Source organism: Schistocerca nitens, chromosome 3, assembly GCF_023898315.1.
Source record: "Schistocerca nitens isolate TAMUIC-IGC-003100 chromosome 3, iqSchNite1.1, whole genome shotgun sequence".
Taxonomy (NCBI): Eukaryota; Metazoa; Arthropoda; class Insecta; order Orthoptera; family Acrididae; genus Schistocerca; species Schistocerca nitens.
Window position 1 is genome coordinate 866827273 of NC_064616.1, and position 21891 is coordinate 866849163.

General features: G+C 41.6%; 1 protein-coding gene across 2 annotated transcripts in view; it reads left to right on the forward strand.

Moving 5' to 3' along the window:
- LOC126248904 (exportin-4-like) overlaps positions 1-21891 on the forward strand; it is a 239542-nt gene that overhangs the window by 108905 nt on the left and 108746 nt on the right. For both annotated transcript variants that reach the window (XM_049950379.1, XM_049950380.1), the window contains one exon: positions 5851-6194. In XM_049950379.1, the coding sequence (XP_049806336.1) occupies positions 5851-6194 (344 nt within the window). The remainder of the gene's footprint in view (positions 1-5850; positions 6195-21891) is intronic.

Below are 21891 nucleotides of genomic sequence, written 5' to 3' on the forward strand. Positions count from 1 at the left end.
AGGATCTGCAAACTCAGTAAGCTGTGACTCTCAAGAAGTTGCTGAGAGCTTGGATGCATATTGTTTTTATACTGGTATTTTTAATGGTTCGGTATTGTGGTATTTGGACTGTGATGTGAGAGAACACTTTGTGAATGACTTGAAAGACATTGATAATGTGAAAATGCTTGAAGACCAGTTGTAATAAGCACTATGGCTTGAAAGACGTTGATAATGTGGAAACGCTTGAAAGACCAGTAGTGATAAATGCTGCAAAATCTCAGTCTGTTTTGAAGGCAAAGCAATTTGGTGAAATGAGTGTTGTCAGATATATCGATGTAAAGGTAGTTTCAATTTCAATTAAAATATTTTATTTGTTGTTGGACTGGTTCACAACTTGATGTCAGTGCACTGACTGGAGACCAGTGGTTTCAAAGTCGTATTTGAGAGCAAAAGAGCAACTATTCATAAAGGAAAGGATGTTGTTGCCACAGCAATGAAAAATTAGGTGGAAAAAATACACTCTGGAATTCGCCAGAAACCCCTGCAAGACATTTCTTTTTGAAATACTGCAAATTTGAGATCAAAGGTTATAACCCTTTAATTTTGGTAATCTAAAGTTGCTTCCGAAATACATGGAAGGAGTGAACATTGAAGGTCCGAAGATACCAGAATCATGCACCATCTGCATGGAAGACAAGCAAACAAGACTTCCACACAATCTGAAGAGGACGAGCAATATTTTCACTGGAACTAGTACACAGTGATGATGTGGGTCCTATTACCCCCATGTCTTATGATTGAAAAAGGTACATCATTACATTTATAGATAGCTATATTCATTTTACAGCTATATATGTGATGCGGAATAAATCCAAAGTACTGGAATATGTTAAACAGCATGAAGCAATGGCAACTGCTCTTTTTGGTTTGAGAATTAGTAGATTCAGCACTGATGATAGAGGTGAATATTTACATCTACATTTACATAGATACTCCGCAAACCACCATATGATGATGTGTGGTGGAGGGTACCCTGTACAACTGCTTCTCATTTCCTTTTGTGTTCCACTTGCAAATAGAGCGATGGAAAAATGACCATCTGTATGTCTTCATATGAGCCCTAATTTCTTGTATCATATCTGTCTAATGAGATAAAAGCCTCTTTGAGGAGGAGGGAATCTAGTATGAATTTATGAAGAGATATACACCACAACAAAATAGAGGGAGTGAATGGATGAATAAGAACATTATAAATAAGGCACATTGCATGTTGTTGAACAGTAAACTTGAAAAATGTTTCTGGTCCAAAGCAGAATCTCTCATGGGCATAGTTACAGCCTTAGGACAGTGATGTGACAGTGGAAAAAACGCGTGGAAGTATAATGTTGTTTCCGCATAATGGCAACTAATGACACAGCTGTTCTGGTGATGATACAGGGTGTTTAAAAAATGACCGGTATATTTGAAACAGCAATAAAAACTAAACGAGCAGCGATAGAAATACACCGTTTGTTGCAATATGCTTGGGACAACAGTACATTTTCAGGTGGACAAACTTTCGAAATTACAGTAGTTACAATTTTCAACAACAGATGGCGCTGCACGTGATGTGAAAGATATAGAAGACAACGCAGTCTGTGGGTGCACCATTCTGTACGTCGTCTTTCTGCTGTAAGCGTGTGCTGTTCACAACGTGCAAGTGTGCTGTAGACAACATGGTTTATTCCTTAGAACAGAGGATTTTTCTGGTGTTGGAATTCCACCGCCTAGAACACAGTGTTGTTGCAACAAGACGAAGTTTTCAACGGAGTTTTAATGTAACCAAAGGACCGAAAAGCGATACAATAAAGGATCTGTTTGAAAAATTTCAACGGACTGGGAACGTGACGGATGAACGTGCTGGAAAGGTAGGGCGACCGCGTACGGCAACCACAGAGGGCAACGCGCAGCTAGTGCAGCAGGTGATCCAACAGCGGCCTCGGGTTTCCGTTCGCCGTGTTGCAGCTGCGGTCCAAATGACGCCAACGTCCACGTATCGTCTCATGCGCCAGAGTTTACACCTCTATCCATACAAAATTCAAACGCGGCAACCCCTCAGCGCCGCTACCATTGCTGCATGAGAGACATTCGCTAACGATATAGTGCACAGGATTGATGACGGCGATATGCATGTGGGCAGCATTTGGTTTACTGACGAAGCTTATTTTTACCTGAACGGCTTCGTCAATAAACAGAACTGGCGCATATGGGGAACCGAAAAGCCCCATGTTGCAGTCCCATCATCCCTGCATCCTCAAAAAGTACTGGTCTGGGCCGCCATTTCTTCCAAAGGAATCATTGGCCCATTTTTCAGATCCGAAACGATTACTGCATCACGCTATCTGGACATTCTTCGTGAATTTGTGGCGGTACAAACTGCCTTAGACGACACTGCGAACACCTCGTGGTTTATGCAAGATGGTGCCCGGCCACATCGCACGGCCGACGTCTTTAATTTCGTGAATGAATATTTCGATGATCGTGTGATTGCTTTGGGCTATCCGAAACATACAGGAGGCAGCGTGGATTGGCCTCCCTATTCTCCAGACATGAACCCCTGTGACTTCTTTCCGTGGGGACACTTGAAAGACCAGGTGTACCGCCAGAATCCAGAAACAATTGAACAGCTGAAGCTGTACATCTCATCTGCATGTGAAGCCATTCCGCCAGACACGTTGTCAAAGGTTTGGGGTAATTTCATTCAGAGACTACGCCATATTATTGCTACACATGGTGGATATGTGGAAAATATCGTACTATAGAGTTTCTCAGACCACAGCGCCCAAGCATATTGCAACAAACGGTGTATTTCTATCGCTGCTCGTTTAGTTTTTATTGCCGTTTCAAATATACCGCTCATTTTTGAAACACCCTGTATGTTTCATGTAGTCATCACGGGCATCATTCGGTTGAAATAAGAACAGTGTATCCATTTGCAACATTTATGCTACTGCCTCAGTTCAGTGGGCATCTTTGTCATTTTGGACTTATTTGGCCACACTAGAAGAGTGTGCACAATGTAACCACTGTGCCATAATGAATTACTGTTCTGCTCAGTTTAAAAATGAACAGTGTACAAGCAAAAACATAGATAATGAAAGCATACAGGGTGAGGTTTACCTGTCTACGTTTCCCTCAGCAACCTACAGGCTGACAATTGCCTTCATACCTTTGTACAAAAGACACACTTGGAATACATGGTTGAATGAATGTCTGTCATATATCTTGGGCTCATTGCATTGCAGTCTGAACTGGAACTTAGTTAAGCAAGTTTGGCTTGAAGTAAAATACATGACAGCAAAAAATTAACCTTACTTCCTCCAGCTTTTAGGATAATAACTAGATGATGTCAAAGATGAAGTAATTCACTGTGTATCCGAGCTTATTTCATGAAGACAGGAAATGGAAAATAGAGGTTATTGAACTTGTTCAAATACAAGAAACAGATTACTCAGTGTACTCTTATTGTTTTAATAGTTAGGCTAAATCAAAAAAATGGTCATAAATTACTAGATCTAAAAATCTGAAGCAGTTGGATTCAAACCCCATTGTGCATAGACTAGTTCAGGAATCTTGTTGTCTTCCTGTATTTCTGCAGATGTATTTACAGATAGCTCTGTAAAGAAGGTCATTGATTGTTACTGTTATTACCCCACTGTTAATGAACAAAACAATACTGCTCTTGTTAGGTACATTGTACATTGCATCATACAACCAGGAGCAGTTGAAGCAATGTATAAGGTTATATGGAAGGATTGTGATGCTCTCATGAAACAGAACTAGTTTAATTAGAATGTCATTGTCAGATGGTTTTAAATATATTAAGTGGTAACTTGTCACAGGCCAGAAGAGGTGCTCAAAATGTGAATATATCTGTGCCCTGATTTTTAGAACAACAGTCAGAGTGCAGATATCTTTACATTGTGTGTACTTCTCTTGGCCCATTTAGTTGACGAGTTACCACATAAAATATTCAAAATATCAAGTGATGACTTGCTAAGAAGTCAAAACTGGTAATGAAACTAGGTGTATGACTTGAAGTTGTGAATAAAATTTTAAAAAAAATAATAAATCATTCCAAGGCAGCCATTGTGCTCTCCTTAGGTAGTATGCCTAGTCTGTGTAACACTAAATACAGATATTGTTTAGCAGTTGCCACAGTAGTTACAAGTTCTAGTTGAAGTAGTGATAGTGGTAATTATAGAAATATTAGATTAGAAAGTACATAGACATTATGTTCTTAAGTAAATGAACAGGGAAAAGGATTAGATTGACGGTAGAGGAATAGGCAAACCAAATAAGGCAGATAATAATATGTGATGTTTTTATAACTGGTAAAGCATTGATATGACTTGGCAGTGGTCCCATCATAATAATTAACAGTTAAAAAAATGTGTCAAAAATTACAGTAATTTATAGTTTTGAATGTGAAACAGCCCAGCAACCAATGCCATGCCCATAACTTCAAATGTAATCCCACATTGTGACTTGATCTTACCATTGTTGGTATCTATTGGTTGTAAGAAGTTTGTTAAAAGAACCAAATGGTTGCAATTCTACAAGTGAGCTTGAAAAAATAGCAATAACTTTGTTGTAAGGTTCTTGAAAAACAAGGTTTCTTATTGTCTGAGCACAGACCTTTTATAAATGACACTTGTTATGTTTGAACCAAACAGCTAAAAGTTGATTAAAGGCTGTCAGCCTTTATCTTACGCTTTAAACTTTTAGTGTTCCTCATTGTATTAATAATTATTATTCCAGAGTTTTTGGCTCTTATTTCCCCAATGAGCTACTTATAACTCCTACCCTGCCTCCCTCCCATCCCTCTCCTTCAAACAAAAAGGAGAAAAGGGAATGGGAGAGAGGGGGAGTTGGAATGAGGACGGTGAGACGCCTGACTTCAAAATGCTTTTTTAGTGCAGGAGAAAGCCACATAGATTGAATGCTACAAAACTGAGAAAAACAGAATTGTAATTTTTTTATGACTTTCATACCAAGTAGTATAATGACAGAGTGTATCTTTAGCTTGTGTTTGGGGTACTAGAATTTTTCTCTGTGGAAAGTTGTATAATGCCCCATATAGAAATAAATAATGCCAATGTGTCTAAATACTGTTAGTTTTGTTATATTTTAAGTATACACTATGAAATAGCCAAATGTGTACTATACTGTATAGCTGCTGTCCACTGTACAGCTTTGGATGTTTTTATCCTTAAGGAACAGCCTATCTTTGTTTAGAAAAGCACTTCAGCCCCTCTTTAGTGAGGTGGCACAGCTGGTTAAGACACTGGGCACTTATTCATGGGATGACTGACCCGACTTACGGTTTTAGTGGTTACCCTAAATTACTTACAGCAAATGCTAGGATAGTTGCTCCGCACAGGACACAGCCAATTACCTTCCAGACCCCTCCCATTTTGAGCTGCTGTTCTGTCATTAATGACCTTGTAATTAACAGGACTTTAAATGTTAAATGTTCTTTCCTTCCTTCCTTCCTTCCTGTTAAACTGCTTCATTTCCTTCACATTTTTCAACCTTGTATCTTGATTTTAAAACCTCTCATCGTCATTTAACACTCCACACAACATTTACAAATTCCAAATGATAAAATTGTATTTGGTATGATTTTCATTGTACTGTTTATCAATCTGAAAATTTCTGTCTTTCATGAGGAGGCAAATCAGCTGATTTGCTTACAATGTTCTGTTCTTCCGACACAATCTGACCTGTAATTGTGCTGCAGTGGTTTTTTTTTCTGTACTATAATAGAAATTTAATTATAACCTGGAGTTTCCTTTGTTTGATAATAGAAATTTAATTTTTTTGCAGATACTAAATCACTCATTTCCATTGCTGGCAAGCTTAATAGAACAAGAGTCATCCAGGTTACATGAAGTGATGCAGAAGAACCAGTCAAATATTCATCAGGCTGGACCTTTGCTGTACAAGCTGCATGAAAATCTGTTGTGGCTTGTTGTTATAGCAGGACATGTTTTATCAATGGATAGCGATGGTGAAATGTCTTTAATCCCTTCTGAAATAATGCGATACAGTATTGATCAAAGTACAAGTGGTGAAATTGATCCATCAGTAACTGTACAGTTAATGTGCACACGTGGTTTTTCAAGTACAGATGCTGCGCAATCCTGGGAGAGATGTGATCATGTTGTCAGGTATGTGTATGAACTAGCTTTTCTGCAATAGAATTGATGACTATCACAGTTTCCTTTTTTAAGCTTTACGTGTTCTGCTGCCACATTTACCTGTCTCTTTTACATTTTCAATACAATCCAGTATTTTTTTCTAAATGTGGGATGTTTTAAAGATAATGATTATGCATGTATGAGTACTTGGCTGGTCACACACTGTAAACTTAGGCTTTTATACTAGATGAAAGTGTATATCATATTTAATGGATGCCTAGCACTGTGTATTAAATTGGAATTAAAAACAATGATGTAATATACCTTCTTAGAGGAACACTGCGTAGAAAAAATCTATATAGAATTAATATATTTTTGATGGAGACAGAATCAGACTATTTCCTTTAGCTTTTACCTGGTAAAAAAAAGAGAGAGAGTAAAACAAAAAGTTGCTTTCCAGTTGGTTATGATCATATTGGCTGCTTATTTAAAATAATCGTGGTGGTTCTCAAAATTTACTAAGTTATTGCTTTGTCAGTCGAAGTTTTACGCTGAAATTAAGTTATAGCACATCAAATGAAATAACTTGGTGGTGGTGGAATGCTGTAAAGATCTTGGCTTTACTGCCTTTATCATATGGGGAATAGTCAAACCTCCATAAAAACGCCCATTCTCAAGGTGACCAACATGTACACTTTCATTAGCATCTGATCTGTGGGCATCCCAGTCGTATCAGGTTCCCTTTGACATGTGGGGCTCTATTTGAATGGAACAAATAGTTCCCTAGCAGGTAATAAATCACAATTAATCTCAAGTCTACAGCAAATCTCATTGTTTTGGTGGGCATGTGGGTGACATTAACGTCAAAGGAAAAAACTGAAGAAGGGAGGACAGTCATCCAGTTAGTTTCCCACAAAAGTTATCTGTTTGGAAGTATGACAGAAAAAGTTTTGGAGCAATAAAATGGGGCAGCATGTTTAGTTAAATGTATCTATTCTGATTTCGTTAATGATGCTGTCTGGTCTTTGGTTTATATATAAATTATATGAATGCGTGTTGTCTGTTTTTTTGACATGTCCAGAAGAACAGACACCACACATTCTTATAAATGATTTTCCGTGATGGGCAATGAGTCCATCACCTTCAGTGTGGATGCACAGTAACATTTGACCTGAAGCAATATTCAAGTAGTGAGCATGGAGGACATGGACAGGGACTCCGGATAGGTAGTACTAGGTGGGAATATGAGTTGGCCGGGAGACATCTGTGCAATTGCAATGAACATTGTGTCTGGATGGTGCAGTGGTTAATGCAGCTGCCTCGTAAGCAGGAGATCCTTGGTTTAAATCCCAATGTGGCACACATTTTCACTCATTGCTTCTGATTCCGCATGAAGTCCTGATGCAGTTGATGTCAATAATTCCTTCCCTTGAAAACGTCTTCCATCATGAAGACTTTAAGTGGCTGTTGCTGGGATGAGTGCAACTACACTGATGTGGCATGAAGACAGTCATTAAGCCTTATAAGGAATTGCATATATTTATAATCCTGTGTAGAGGCTGTGCAATGTTAACACACTTTTGGAAATCATAAGATCATAAGAGTTGGCATTTCTTGTGGACACTGAAACATTTGGATGACATTCAGATACACCTGATTTCCACAGTACCGTCGACGACCCTATAGATATATTGACATGCTAAGAACTTACCCATGTCCATATCAGTGAATTTCAAAAGGGGTATCGACTAATATTGGCAAAAAGAATCAGTTTTTGAAAATATAATGTAACTAGAGGGATAAAAATTGCACTCACCAAGTGGTGCCAGGAAGAAACATTTATAAAAATTATAGAAATGTGCAACCTTTCACAGCCATTGGCTCCTCTTGCTGGCAGAAGGGTTGAAGGGGAAGAGGATGGAGGGAGTCTTAGAAAATGGGGATAGTTGCGGAAAAGTTGCCCAGAACCCCAAGTCAAGGGAGACTTATCAAATGGGATGAGAAGGAAAGGCTGGTTGTTGGGGACTGCACTGAATGAGATTTGAAAACCTGAGAGCTTAAATGTAGAAAGTAAGGTAATAAGCAGGACAGCTATTACAGTAAAAATTCTTTCACAATGTTTTTTTAGTAATCTCTGCCTTGCTTATTACCTTATCTTCCACTTTAAGCTCTTATGTTTTCAAAACTCATATGTTGCAGTCTCCAACAATCAATCTTTCCTTCTTATCCCATTCAGTAAGTCTCCCCTGATCCAGAGTTGTGGGCGACATTTTCGTAACACCATCATTTCCAAAACCTTGCCACTCCTTTTCCTTCATCCCTTTTCTTTCACTTTCAACTCTTCTGTCAGAATAAGGAGCAACTGGCTCCAAAAGCCTGCACATTCGTATAATTTTTATGTGTGTTTCTTCCTGCCACTGCTTGGTATGTAGATTTTTTATCCATCCACTTACGTTAAAAGCAGTATGGAGATGGACAGTTTTTATATAATCATATTTATAACTATATAAAGAACATCCTGGGAAACTGAACTCATTATTAGGCTTGTGATTCTTGGCTAAAGTATCAGACCAACAAAAAGAAGCACTTACTGCTGTTTGGTGATTCCCATATAGATTTTCTAAGGATATTGATCGAAAAAAAGATTGAAATATATTTGGGCCATACAGTTATTTGAGTTCAGTAATTAATTTTCTGACATCAGTGGATCAGTATTGTAGAGCCATAATAGCTGATGCCTTTGTAGACAAAGCTCAAAGCAAGCTAATAACTGTAATCACCTGTTGATGGATTCCCATATCATGATGAACAGCATATTAGCATAAACAACCCATTGTGATACAGTACAGACTCACTGCTATGGTAACATGTTAGAATAATTAATGACCTAAATAAAAAATTTTAGTAATAAATTGCAAGAGGTGGACTGGAATGAAATTTATAAGGAATAAAATGCCAAATTTAACGTAATCATTGTAAGTTTGTCTCACTATTTAAAAGTAATTTTCTCAGCGAACTACTTAGAAAATACACTCCTGGAAATTGAAATAAGAACACCGTGAATTCATTGTCCCAGGAAGGGGAAACTTTATTGACACATTCCTGGGGCCAGATACATCACATGATCACACTGACAGAACCACAGGCACATAGACACAGGCAACAGAGCATGCACAACGTCGTCACTAGTACAGTGTATATCCACCTTTCGCAGCAATGCAGGCTGCTATTCTCCCATGGAGACGATCGTAGAGATGCTGGATGTAGTCCTGTGGAACGGCTTGCCATGCCATTTCCACCTGGTGCCTCAGTTGGACCAGCGTTCGTGCTGGACGTGCAGACCGCGTGAGACGACGCTTCATCCAGTCCCAAACATGCTCAATGGGGGACAGATCCGGAGATCTTGCTGGCCAGGGTAGTTGACTTACACCTTCTAGAGCACGTTGGGTGGCACGGGATACATGCGGACGTGCATTGTCCTGTTGGAACAGCAAGTTCCCTTGCCGGTATAGGAATGGTAGAACGATGGGTTCGATGATGGTTTGGATGTACCGTGCACTATTCAGTGTCCCCTCGACAATCACCAGTGGTGTACGGCCAATGTAGGAGATCGCTCCCCACACCATGATGCCGGGTGTTGGCCCTGTGTGCCTCAGTCGTATGCAGTCCTGATTGTGGCGCTCACCTGCACGGCGCCAAACACGCATACGACCATCATTGGCACCAAGGCAGAAGCGACTCTCATTGCTGAAGACGACACGTCTCCATTCGTCCCTACATTCACGCCTGTCGCGACACCACTGGAGGCAGGCTGCACGATGTTGGGGCGTGAGCGGAAGACGGCCTAACGGTGTACGGGACCGTAGCCCAGCTTCATGGAGACGGTTGCGAATGGTCCTCGCCGATACCCCAGGAGCAACAGTGTCCCTAATTTGCTGGGAAGTGGCTGTGCGGTCCCCTACGGCACTGCGTACGATCCTACGGTCTTGGCGTGCATCCGTGCGTCGCTGCGGTCCGGTCCCAGGTCGACGGGCACGTGCACCTTCCGCCGACCACTGGCGACAACATCGATGTACTGTGGAGACCTCACGCCCCACGTGTTGAGCAATTTGGCGGTACGTCCACCCGGCCTCCCGCATGCCCACTATACGCCCTCGCTCAAAGTCTGTCAACTGCACATACGGTTCACGTCCACGCTGTCGCGGCATGCTACCAGTGTTAAAGACTGCGATGGAGCTCCGTATGCCACGGCAAACTGGCTGACACTGACGGCGGCGGTGCACAAATGCTGCGCAGCTAGCGCCATTCGACGGCCAACACCGCGGTTCCTGGTGTGTCCGCTGTGCCGTGCGTGTGATCATTGCTTGTACAGCCCTCTCGCAGTGTCCGGAGCAAGTATGGTGGGTCTGACACACCGGTGTCAATGTGTTCTTTTTTTCCATTTCCAGGAGTGTACATTGAAAATGCATATGAAAGTGGTGAATCACTAGTATTAATGAGAATCATTAAAAGCACCAGGATGTGTCAATAACTGTTGAAATGTTGTAAGTTGTAACAAAGTGGCCCAAAAACCTCAAGAAATACTACATGACATCTGGTGACCTGAGAAAATCTCCTAAGAATGGAAGTGTGCATTATTTACTCTCCCTGCCATTGGCCAGTATCGATCATGACTTGGAGGTGATACAGCTTGCCATTGACAGTCACCACCAGGGGTGTGTGCAGCTTATCACATGGGCCAAGCCATTTATGGCCTGTCATGTTGGCCAAGAGACATAGCAACGGGGCCAGGCGAGCAGCCTTGATTCAGTCTGGTACATCTACATCTACATCTACATCTACATCTACATCTACATTCATACTCCGCAAGCCACCCAACGGTGTGTGGCGGAGGGCACTTTACGTGCCACTGTCATTACCTCCCTTTCCTGTTCCAGTCGCGTATGGTTCGCGGGAAGAACGACTGTCTGAAAGCCTCCGTGCGCGCTCTAATCTCTCTAATTTTACATTCGTTATCTCCTCGGGAGGTATAAGTAGGGGGAAGCAATATACTCGATACCTCATCCAGAAACGCATCCTCTCGAAACCTGGCGAGCAAGCTACACCGCGATGCAGAGCGCCTCTCTTGCAGAGTCTGCCACTTGAGTTTATTAAACATCTCCGTAACGCTATCACGGTTACCAAATAACCCTGTGACGAAACGCGCCGCTGTTCTTTGGATCTTCTCTATCTCCTCCGTCAACCCGATCTGGTACGGATCCCACACTGATGAGCAATACTCAAGTATAGGTCGAACGAGTGTTTTGTAAGCCACCTCCTTTGTTGCTGGACTACATTTTCTAAGCACTCTCCCAATGAATCTCAACCTGGTACCCGCCTTACCAACAATTAATTTTATATGATCATTCCACTTCAAATCGTTCCGCACGCATACTCCCAGATATTTTACAGAAGTAACTGCTACCAGTGTTTGTTCCGCTATCATATAATCATACAATAAAGGATCCTTCTTTCTATGTATTCGCAATACATTACATTTGTCTATGTTAAGGGACAGTTGCCACTCCCTGCACCAAGTGCCTATCCGCTGCAGATCTTCCTGCATTTCGCTACAATTTTCTAATGCTGCAACTTCTCTGTATACTACAGCATCATCCGCGAAAAGCCGCATGGAACTTCCGACACTATCTACTAGGTCATTTATATATATTGTGAAAAGCAATGGTCCCATAACACTCCCCTGTGGCATGCCAGAGGTTACTTTAACGTCTGTAGACGTCTTCTCCATTGATAACAACATGCTGTGTTCTGTTTGCTAAAAAATCTTCAATCCAGCCACACAGCTGGTCTGATATTCCGTAGGCTCTTACTTTGTTTATCAGGCGACAGTGCGGAACTGTATCGAACGCCTTCCGGAAGTCAAGAAAAATAGCATCTACCTGGGAGCCTGTATCTAATATTTTCTGGGTCGCATGAACAAATAACGCGAGTTGGGTCTCACACGATCGCTGTTTCCGGAATCCATGTTGATTCCTACATAGTAGATTCTGGGTTTCCAAAAACGACATGATACTCGAGCAAAAAACATGTTCTAAAATTCTACAACAGATCGACGTCAGAGATATAGGTCTATAGTTTTGCGCATCTGCTCGACGACCCTTCTTGAAGACTGGGACTACCTGTGCTCTTTTCCAATCATTTGGAACCCTCCGTTCCTCTAGCGACTTGCGGTACACGGCTGTTAGAAGGGGGGCAAGTTCTTTCGCGTACTCTGTGTAGAATCGAATTGGTATCCCGTCAGGTCCAGTGGACTTTCCTCTGTTGAGTGATTCCAGTTGCTTTTCTATTCCTTGGACACTTATTTCGATGTCAGCCATTTTTTCGTTTGTGCGAGGATTTAGAGAAGGAACTGCAGTGCGGTCTTCCTCTGTGAAACAGCTTTGGAAAAAGGTGTTTAGTATTTCAGCTTTACACGTGTCATCCTCTGTTTCAATGCCATCATCATCTCGGAGTGTCTGGATATGCTGTTTCGAGCCACTTACTGATTTAACGTAAGACCAGAACTTCCTAGGATTTTCTGTCAAGTCTGCACATAGAATTTTACTTTCGAATTCACTGAACGCTTCTCGCATAGCCCTCCTTACGCTAACTTTGACATCGCTTAGCTTCTGTTTGTCTGAGAGGTTTTGGCTGCGTTTAAACTTGGAGTGAAGCTCTCTTTGCTTTCGCAGTAGTTTCCTAACTTTGTTGTTGTACCACGGTGGGTTTTTCCCGTCCCTCACAGTTTTACTCGGCACGTACCTGTCTAAAACACATTTTACGATTGCCTTGAACTTTTTCCATAAACACTCAACATTGTCAGTGTCGGAACAGAAATTTTCGTTTTGATCTGTTAGGTGGTCTGAAATCTGCCTTCTATTACTCTTGCTAAACAGATAAACCTTCCTCCCTTTTTTTATATTCCTATTAACTTCCATATTCAGGGATGCTACAATGGCCTTATGATCACTGATTCCCTGTTCTGCACTTACAGAGTCGAAAAGTTCGGGTCTGTTTGTTATCAGTAGGTCCAAGATGTTTTCTCCACGAGTCGGTTCTCTGTTTAATTGCTCGAGGTAATTTTCGGATAGTGCACTCAGTATAATGTCACTCGATGCTCTGTCCCTACCACCCGTCCTAAACATCTGAGTGTCCCAGTCTATATCTGGTAAATTGAAATCTCCACGTAAGACTATAACATGCTGAGGAAATTTATGCGAAATGTATTCCAAATTTTCTCTCAGTTGTTCTGCCACTAACGCTGCTGAGTCGGGAGGTCGGTAAAAGGAGCCAATTATTAACCCAGCTCGGTTGTTGAGTGTAACCTCCACCCATAATAATTCACAGGAATTATCCACTTCTACTTCACTACAGGATAAACTACTACTAACAGCGACATACACTCCACCACCGGTTGCATGCAATCTATCCTTCCTAAACACCGTCTGTACCTCTGTAAAAATTTCGGCAGAATTTATCTCTGGCTTAAGCCAGCTCTCTGTACCTATAACGATTTCAGCTTCGGTGCTTTCTATCAGCGCTTGAAGTTCCGGTACTTTACCAACGCAGCTTCGACAGTTTACAATTACAATACCGATTGCTGCTTGGTCCCCGCATGTCCTGACTTTGCTCCGCACCCTTTGAGGCTGTTGCCCTTTCTGTACTTGCCCGAGGCCATCTAACCTAAAAAACCGCCCAGTCCACGCCACACAACCCGTGCTACCCGTGTAGCCGCTTGCTGCGTGTAGTGGACTCCTGACCTATCCAGCGGAACCCGAAACCCCACCACCCTATGGCGCAAGTCGAGGAATCTGCAGCCCACATGGTCGCAGAACCGTCTCAGCCTCTGATTCAGACCCTCCACTCGGCTCTGTACCAAAGGTCCGCAGTCAGTCCTGTCGACGATGCTGCAGATGGTGAGCTCTGCTTTCATCCCGCTAGCGAGACTGGCAGTCTTCACCAAATCAGATAGCCGCCGGAAGCCAGAGAGGATTTCCTCCGATCCATAGCGACACACATCATTGGTGCCAACATGAGCGACCACCTGCAGATGGGTGCACCCTGTACCCTTCATGGCATCCGGAAGGACCCTTTCCACATCTGGAATGACTCCCCCCGGTATGCACACGGAGTGCACATTGGTTTTCTTCCCCTCTCTTGCTGCCATTTCTCTAAGGGGCCCCATTACGCGCCTGACGTTGGAGCTCCCAACTACCAGTAAGCCCACCCTCTGCGACCGCCCGGATCTTGCAGACTGAGGGGCAACCTCTGGAACAGGACAAGCAGCCATGTCAGGCCGAAGATCAGTATCAGCCTGAGACAGAACCTGAAACCGGTTCGTCAGAAAAACTGGAGAGGCCTTCCGTTCAGCCCTCCGGAATGTCTTTCGCCCCCTGCCACACCTTGAGACTACCTCCCACTCTACCACAGGTGAGGGATCAGCCTCAATGCGGGCAGTATCCCGGGCAACCACAGTCTTAGCCCGATCGGGGGATGCGTGGGACGAGCTGGCCGTCCCCGACAAACCCCCATCCGGACCCCCACAGTGATGCCCATTGGCAACAGCCTCAAGCTGTGTGACCGAAGTCAACACTGCCTGAAGCTGGGAGCGAAGGGATGCCAACTCAGCCTGCATCCGAACACAGCAGTTGCAGTCCCTATCCATGCTAAAAACTGTTTTGCAAAGAACGTCTGAACTAATCTACAGAGAGCGCAAACAAATCGACAAAATTTAAACGGTTATTAAAATACAAGATTGCCTAGTAAATGCAGTAATGCTGCTACTAACGCACTGCTGACACACTGCTCGGCAGCGGAAGGAGACTACGCGATTTTACACTATTCAGGTACTAAAATGCGATGCTACAACTCGCAAATACTATAATACGCCCGAAATTTATGTATCAAACAATGCAAGTACCAAAAACACTCAAAGAAATTAAGAATTAAACTATGTAAGAAATGAGTGAGCTAGGAGTATATGACTTGCTGCTGCAGCTGCTTATCCAACGGCGGCAGGGAGCACACTGACTGTGACCAACCGACACTGGCCGTTCAAAACAAAAACAAAAGACAAATGACTACGCGAATTTACACTATTCAGGTACTAAAACGCGATGCTACAACTCTCAAATACTATAATAAGCCCGAAATTTATGTATCAAACAATGCAAGTACCAAAAACACGCAAAGAAATTAAGAATTAAACTATGTAAGAAATGAGTGAGCTAGGAGTATACGACTTGCTGCTGCAGCTGCTTATCCAACGGCGGCAGGGAGCACACTGACTCTGTAGTGTGATATACTATTAATCATGCCATTCTGCATATTGGATTTCAACCCTGCATTCTTCTTGAACTTTCTTGTTATCATTATTGGCACACATTTCGTGTTCTGCTCTCAAAGAGCCAAAGAGCTTGACTTTGTAACAGATTATGCTCTTGTATTGAGAGCTGACAGAAGAGTGATGGTCTTTTGCACAGTGTGGGCAGCTGCTTCTGTAAAGCTGACTGCCACAGTCGGGGCAACACTGGAGTTTCTTTGAATTGCTTGAAGCATGTCACAATGCTAAACATGTCACATTGCTAAGGAGGGAGGGCATTTTGGACCTGTCTGGTTAACATTACAAAAAAAAATCATTTAGCACTGAGGGAGGACCAGAAGGATTCATGTACTTAAGTTGCTCATAAGACAATGGCGATCTGAGCAGAGAACTCGGGTGAGACTTATAAGCTGAAAAAGAAGGTGATGAGTCGGAATCATCAGTTGAATGCTGCTTGTGGTGGTGACACACTATTTTTGATTCTTGAATTTCATTTGTGAAAGAATACTGATGTCAAGGAGCAACCACAAAAGATTTACAGTTTTAAGCTCTTCACCAAAAGTAGGATTGGATGTGGTCAAAACTTTTGTTGTAACCTCCCTGTAGGGGGTAAAGTGCAAAGTCATATGCTGTCCTCATCGTCACTTTTCTGTTAGCTCCCAATAAGAATGTGTAATCCATAACAAAGCCAAGTTCTTCGAGAGCAGAACAGGAAATGAAAGCCAATAATGAGAACACGGAAGTCCAGGAACAATGCAGAGTCAAAATCCAATAAGCAGAATGGCGTGATTGCTAGTAACTCGTGCAGTTGACTGTACTAGATTGAATTACAGCTGCTTGACTGGCGAGCTACTCAGCCCATGTGACATGCTGCACATACCTCTGCTGGTGTTCAACTGCAAACTGCAACACCTCTGACCTGCAATCGATATCGACCATTGGTAAGGGTATTAAACATTAATTCACTCACCTCACAAGACAGGGGACCAATCTTATGTAAATAACTATAGAAGAATTGCATACCCTTAATCATCTGCAAATGTTCTCTAAGTTCCTACTGAATAGGTTAGAAAGAAGTTGGAGAACACCAGGCGGATTTCAAAAAAGCAGGTATTACATAGAATAATTTCTAATGCTTAAAATTATCCTTCAAATTCACAAAACCAAACAAACCATTATCATATTTGTTAACTTCAGACAAGTATATGTTTCATAGACACACAGACAGTGTTTATAATTCTCAAGGAATTCCAAGCTGATAAAAAAAGGATGTTATCAAACAAAGCATAGCTGACCACATCCAGTGCTGAATTTAGTTGTAGAAAAAGTGATTACAAACTGGAAAAATATATGTAATGGTATAATTATTGGCAGATGCCTGCAAAACTAAATTGACCTACACTGCCTAGCATTTGCTGATTTACTTCAGTTCTTTCCAGTAATGGACAATAAGTGATTGAATCTATAGAGAAACTACATGAAATAGCGGCAAAAAGCAGACTCCAAATTTGGTACGAGGAGTTGTAGTATATGCAAGGAGCCAAATAGGGCTCAGCAAACAACCTTTAATCAACAGATCGAGGAAATCTTCTTAGTGGAAAAATTCAAGTATTTTGCTGAGATTTTTTAACCAGCAGTGCCAAAACAGGAAGATAACAAAGAAAGAATTCCAAAACTGCAAACAGCATACAAATTCTGCTGGTGTGGTTTTGGGTGTTCAATCAAGTTTTTGATTCAGTTCTTCTGCATGATATTTCAACCAACGACCAAGTCATTGTTTACAGGTGCTCCAAGCTGCATTGTTATGTTATTCTGTGCCTGGACTCCCATGAGATTGATTGGCGTCCAGGCAACAGCTATCCATCATCAGCACATCACACAGAAGAATGGAACTGGCAACTCAGCTGAACACCTAAAAGAACACCATACCACTAGTTAATCTCATAAAAAAACTTGAGAGGTCAGCATACAAAATCTCTTGGAATAGTAATAATAAAAGCACCCTCTCTAAAAAAGGAAAGATATGAGATTATAATATAGTTATTAAAACAGAAACAGATCTGAGACTATGATAATTTTTGACTGATCATAAATAGGAAATATCTAAAAACAAGGAAGAATAATTCTGGGGAAAATTCTGGGATGCAAATGTGAAAATGGAATTTGGATGAAGAAGAAATCAAAGGAAGTCTATCAGATTACAGAAAAAATCATACATACAATCAGGAAATAGTGACAATTTTATGGTCACTGACTTGGAATGGGTAACAAGATTCTCACAAAGAACATTATGATCTTAGCATAATTGAAGACGACCCATTCTCATTGTCCTGCAGAAACACATGAAGATGTAAAGGAAATTGTCATGCACAAGAGAGGACAAAATTTTGAGTCATTAACAACTACAGATTTTCTGAGAAGCCTCCTTGATGAGGTACAAGATAACCAGAAGAATGGCAGAAGAAACACAGCAGACAGATGGATAGATTTTGGGAGGAAAAGAAGTGCTATGTAAGTTGTAACATACTCTCCTAGCTGGATGAAATGAAATGTAGAAAGATCTGCTTTAGTCGTGTAATATAAAAATTATTCACACTTATCAAGAAGTGCTATTAAAAAGTTTTGAAGATTCTGCATTATGCCAGAAATCAATAATTCATGTAAAAGAATGAAATTTATATGGAACATAGTAAAATAAGAGTAAAGTCAGCACACTACAAGACAGGATAACATCTATATTGATCAAAATTTTCTGGTTTTAAATGATAATTGACAGGTTGCAGATTTTATTAATAACCACTTATTGAAATTAGTCTCAGTCGTGCAGTCATTTATTAAAATATGACCAGTTTCAGCCCGTAGTAGTAGGCTGTCTTCAGATGATGCACCATCTGACTGACACTGATAACGCTTGGAACAGCTGTGCTGGCCCCAGGTCATAAAACTGCTCATAATAATTTTAATAAATGACTATGCGATCGAGGCTGTTGTTTACAAATTTTACATAACTGACAGATTGCTGTTTCCCAATAATGTTGTCTAAAATTATAAGCCATTTATTAAATGTAGTAGAACCAATAAGGTTAAGGAGTTTATCAGACAAGGGTTGGTCATCAAGTATTAATTATCACCTTGGAAAAATCAAACGGTGGCCATAAAACTTGGTGAGTGTGTTATTCCTCCTTACATATTAATCTTTCAGTGTGATACATTAATACCAATAGTAGATGGCTTGGTGGAGACCATGGTCATAGAATCTGCATTTTGGCTGTTCAGGAAAACTTTCCACTTTGAAAATCACCATCTTGTCATTCTGGAAATGCCATCCATGCTACGGTTTCTTCATCTGATGATAGTGGAAGAAGTCACTGGGAGCCGTGTCTGGAAAATATGGAGATAGATACAAAATTTGGTAACCCATAGAAGTACCTGTGCAGAATGCCATGGAATGTAGAAATTATTTATTTTCGCTGTTGCAGTTTCAGCCTTAAGGCCATTATCGAGTGGTATACTGCAAAAGACTGTGCTTCAGCACATGTCAGATTTTAAAAATCATCTGTTATGTACATGTCATCATTATATCTGAGCTTTTTAACTGTAAAGGTTAAATGACATTAAACAAGTGTGAGGCTATGTGCAGTATGAAACTGATACAAATTGCATAAACTATTACCAGTGTTAACATCCTTAACACAAATCCCAGTAAACTACAGTATCCTCCTAACAGAGCAGAGAGCCGGCCAGAGTGGCCGAGCGGTTCTAGGCGCTACAGTCTGGAACCGCGCGACCGCTACGGACGCAGGTTCGAATCCTGCCTCGGGCATGAATGTGTGTGATGTCCTTAGGTTAGCTAGGTTTAAGTAGTTCTAAGTTCTAGGGGACTGATGACCTCAGAAGTTAAGTCTCATAGTGCTCAGAGCCATTGAACAGAGCAGAGATCAGCAGCGTCTTATCTGTTGTACACAGTTCGTGTACATAATTTAGTTCAGTGGTATTCTAACTAACTTCTGAGTGGACTAATGTTCACTAGCTTACTCTAAGTTTTTTGTGTAAATTTTTGTGCATATTTTTGTGTAAAACAGCTTTATCGGGTAGCTTCCTGCTGCCAGAAGCACTGTGTCACATGACTCAGTTTAAATCTCCAGTTAGTTAACAGCATATAGTTTAGATCAGCACTTTAGAGCTCACATATTTATTTCCTGCCTTCGCTTTTGTGTTAGCAGAATTACTAGCAAAAAGTAACTGTTGATACATACAATTTTAATAGAGAAATTTATTTCTGCTTTAAGAGCTTGTGGTTCTTGCAATCTTAGGCTGCAGTGAGAACTCTGTGCTTGTGTATTTATATTTTGTGTGCATTTGAACCTCAGTAACACCATAGTCAGGGTTTTTGTTGTTGTTGTTGTGGGTGGTCTGTTTGTGCTTTCTCAGTTACTCCTGACTGCTTTGTTTGTACCATTTGCGTTTACACACACACACACACACACACACACACACACACACACACACACACACAGTACCAATATGGATAAGGACTGTACTTGTGAGCAAACACAAGGAGAATTGGCTGCTTTCCATAAATAGCTGGAAGCTCCATTGTCCATGATCAGCAGGCTTGTGGATACAGCTCAAAGCTGCAGCTGCAGCGACAGCGACATCGGGGCACCAGTGATGAGACCTGTGCCTCCTTTGGTGCTGTTGGAATCTCATGGTGACCCAGTTGTCACTGTATTTTCTGATATACAACATCTCACTGACTGGCCTGTCTTCACTTATGAGTGAGTGGTGGACAATGGTGGGTTCATGTGTCACTGGGTGGAAGGCACAGCTGGCTCCTTACTCCTTAGCAACAATGTTGATAATACAGGGTGTATCAAAAAGAATCATCGGATTTGGCATGTCTATATTTCTGAAACTAATAAACATATACAATGAATTTGTTTTCTTGATGAACCGGAAACTCAAAAAAAAATTTTTTCGTACCTTTTCATAGGTGTTCAGTATTCCCCCCTTGAGATGCACAGCATATGTCAATGCAGTATTCAAATTATTACCAGACTGCAGCGAGCATGTCTTGAGTGACAACTTCTACAGCTGCTGTTATGTGATGTCTCAGTTCATTCATTGTTGTTGGTAATGGAGGCTCATAAACAGAGCCTTTTATAAACCCCCACAAGAAATAATCACATTCAGTCAGGCCTGGTGACCTTGGAGGCCAGTAATGTAAGGCGACCCATTGTTCAGTAATCCTTTGATTTAAAAATTCCCGCACTGCTGCTACCTAGCGGGAACCATGTAGAACTCGAGAGTTTGCGCTTTCCAGCAATACATTGTTCACGCACATATCTCAAATAACATAATAGTTATGACTTTTTTAAATCGGATGATTCTTTTTAATACACTCTGTACTTCTAAGGTAACACGGGATGCCTCTCCTGTTGGGCAAGTGGCTGATTTTCCTGCCCAATGCAGACATGTGCAGAAGGTTTGTATGCTAGTCATTGGGTGCTCCAGCCTTAGGTGGGAAACAGTAGGCAGGGCAGCAAAGTGGGAAAGAATGCCATTTTTCCACTTGGTGTGTTTGCCAGAGGGTCTTGTCTGAGACATTGGAGGTGGCTCTGCTGGTGGCTATGGAGTGTGCTGGGTGCAACCGGCTGCAAATAGTGGCACATGTTGGCACAAATGATGCTTGCCGATGGGGTTCCTGTGGGCAGATGGCTTATTTGATGAAGGAAACTGGCATCGCAAGCGGGATGCAGGCTAAGCTCACTATTTGTGACAACGTGCCCAGGCTCGATCGTGAGCCTCTAGTTTGGGGCAGAGTTGAAAGTCTAAACCAGAGGCTCAGATGATTCTGCAGTGGTATCAGTTGCAAATTTCTTGACCTCCACTATCGGGTGGAGAACTGTAGGGTTCTCCTAGAGGAATCCTCCTTGGGATTAGAGACAAATTGCCTGCCAAAACCGAAGCTACATCAGCCATACTGTTAGCAGAAAATGCTAGTCCCCACAGATCATACGAGGGTGAGTCAAATGAAAATCTTAAATATTTTTTTTAAATTTTTTTTATTGTGCAGAAGTGGTACAAAGCTGTATCACTTTTCAACATAATCTCCCCCACGCTTAATGCAAGTCCTCCAGCACTTACAAAGTGCATAAATTCCTTTAGAAAAAAAATTCTTTTGGTAGTCCTCGCAACCACTCATGCACCGCACGTCATACCTCTTCATCAGAATGGAACTTCTTTCCTCCCATTGTGTCTTTGAGTGGTCCAAACATATGGAAATTACTTGTGGCAAGGTCTGGTGAGAATGGTGGATGAGGAAGACACTCAAGATGCAGGTCTTTGATTGTTGCAACTGTTGTA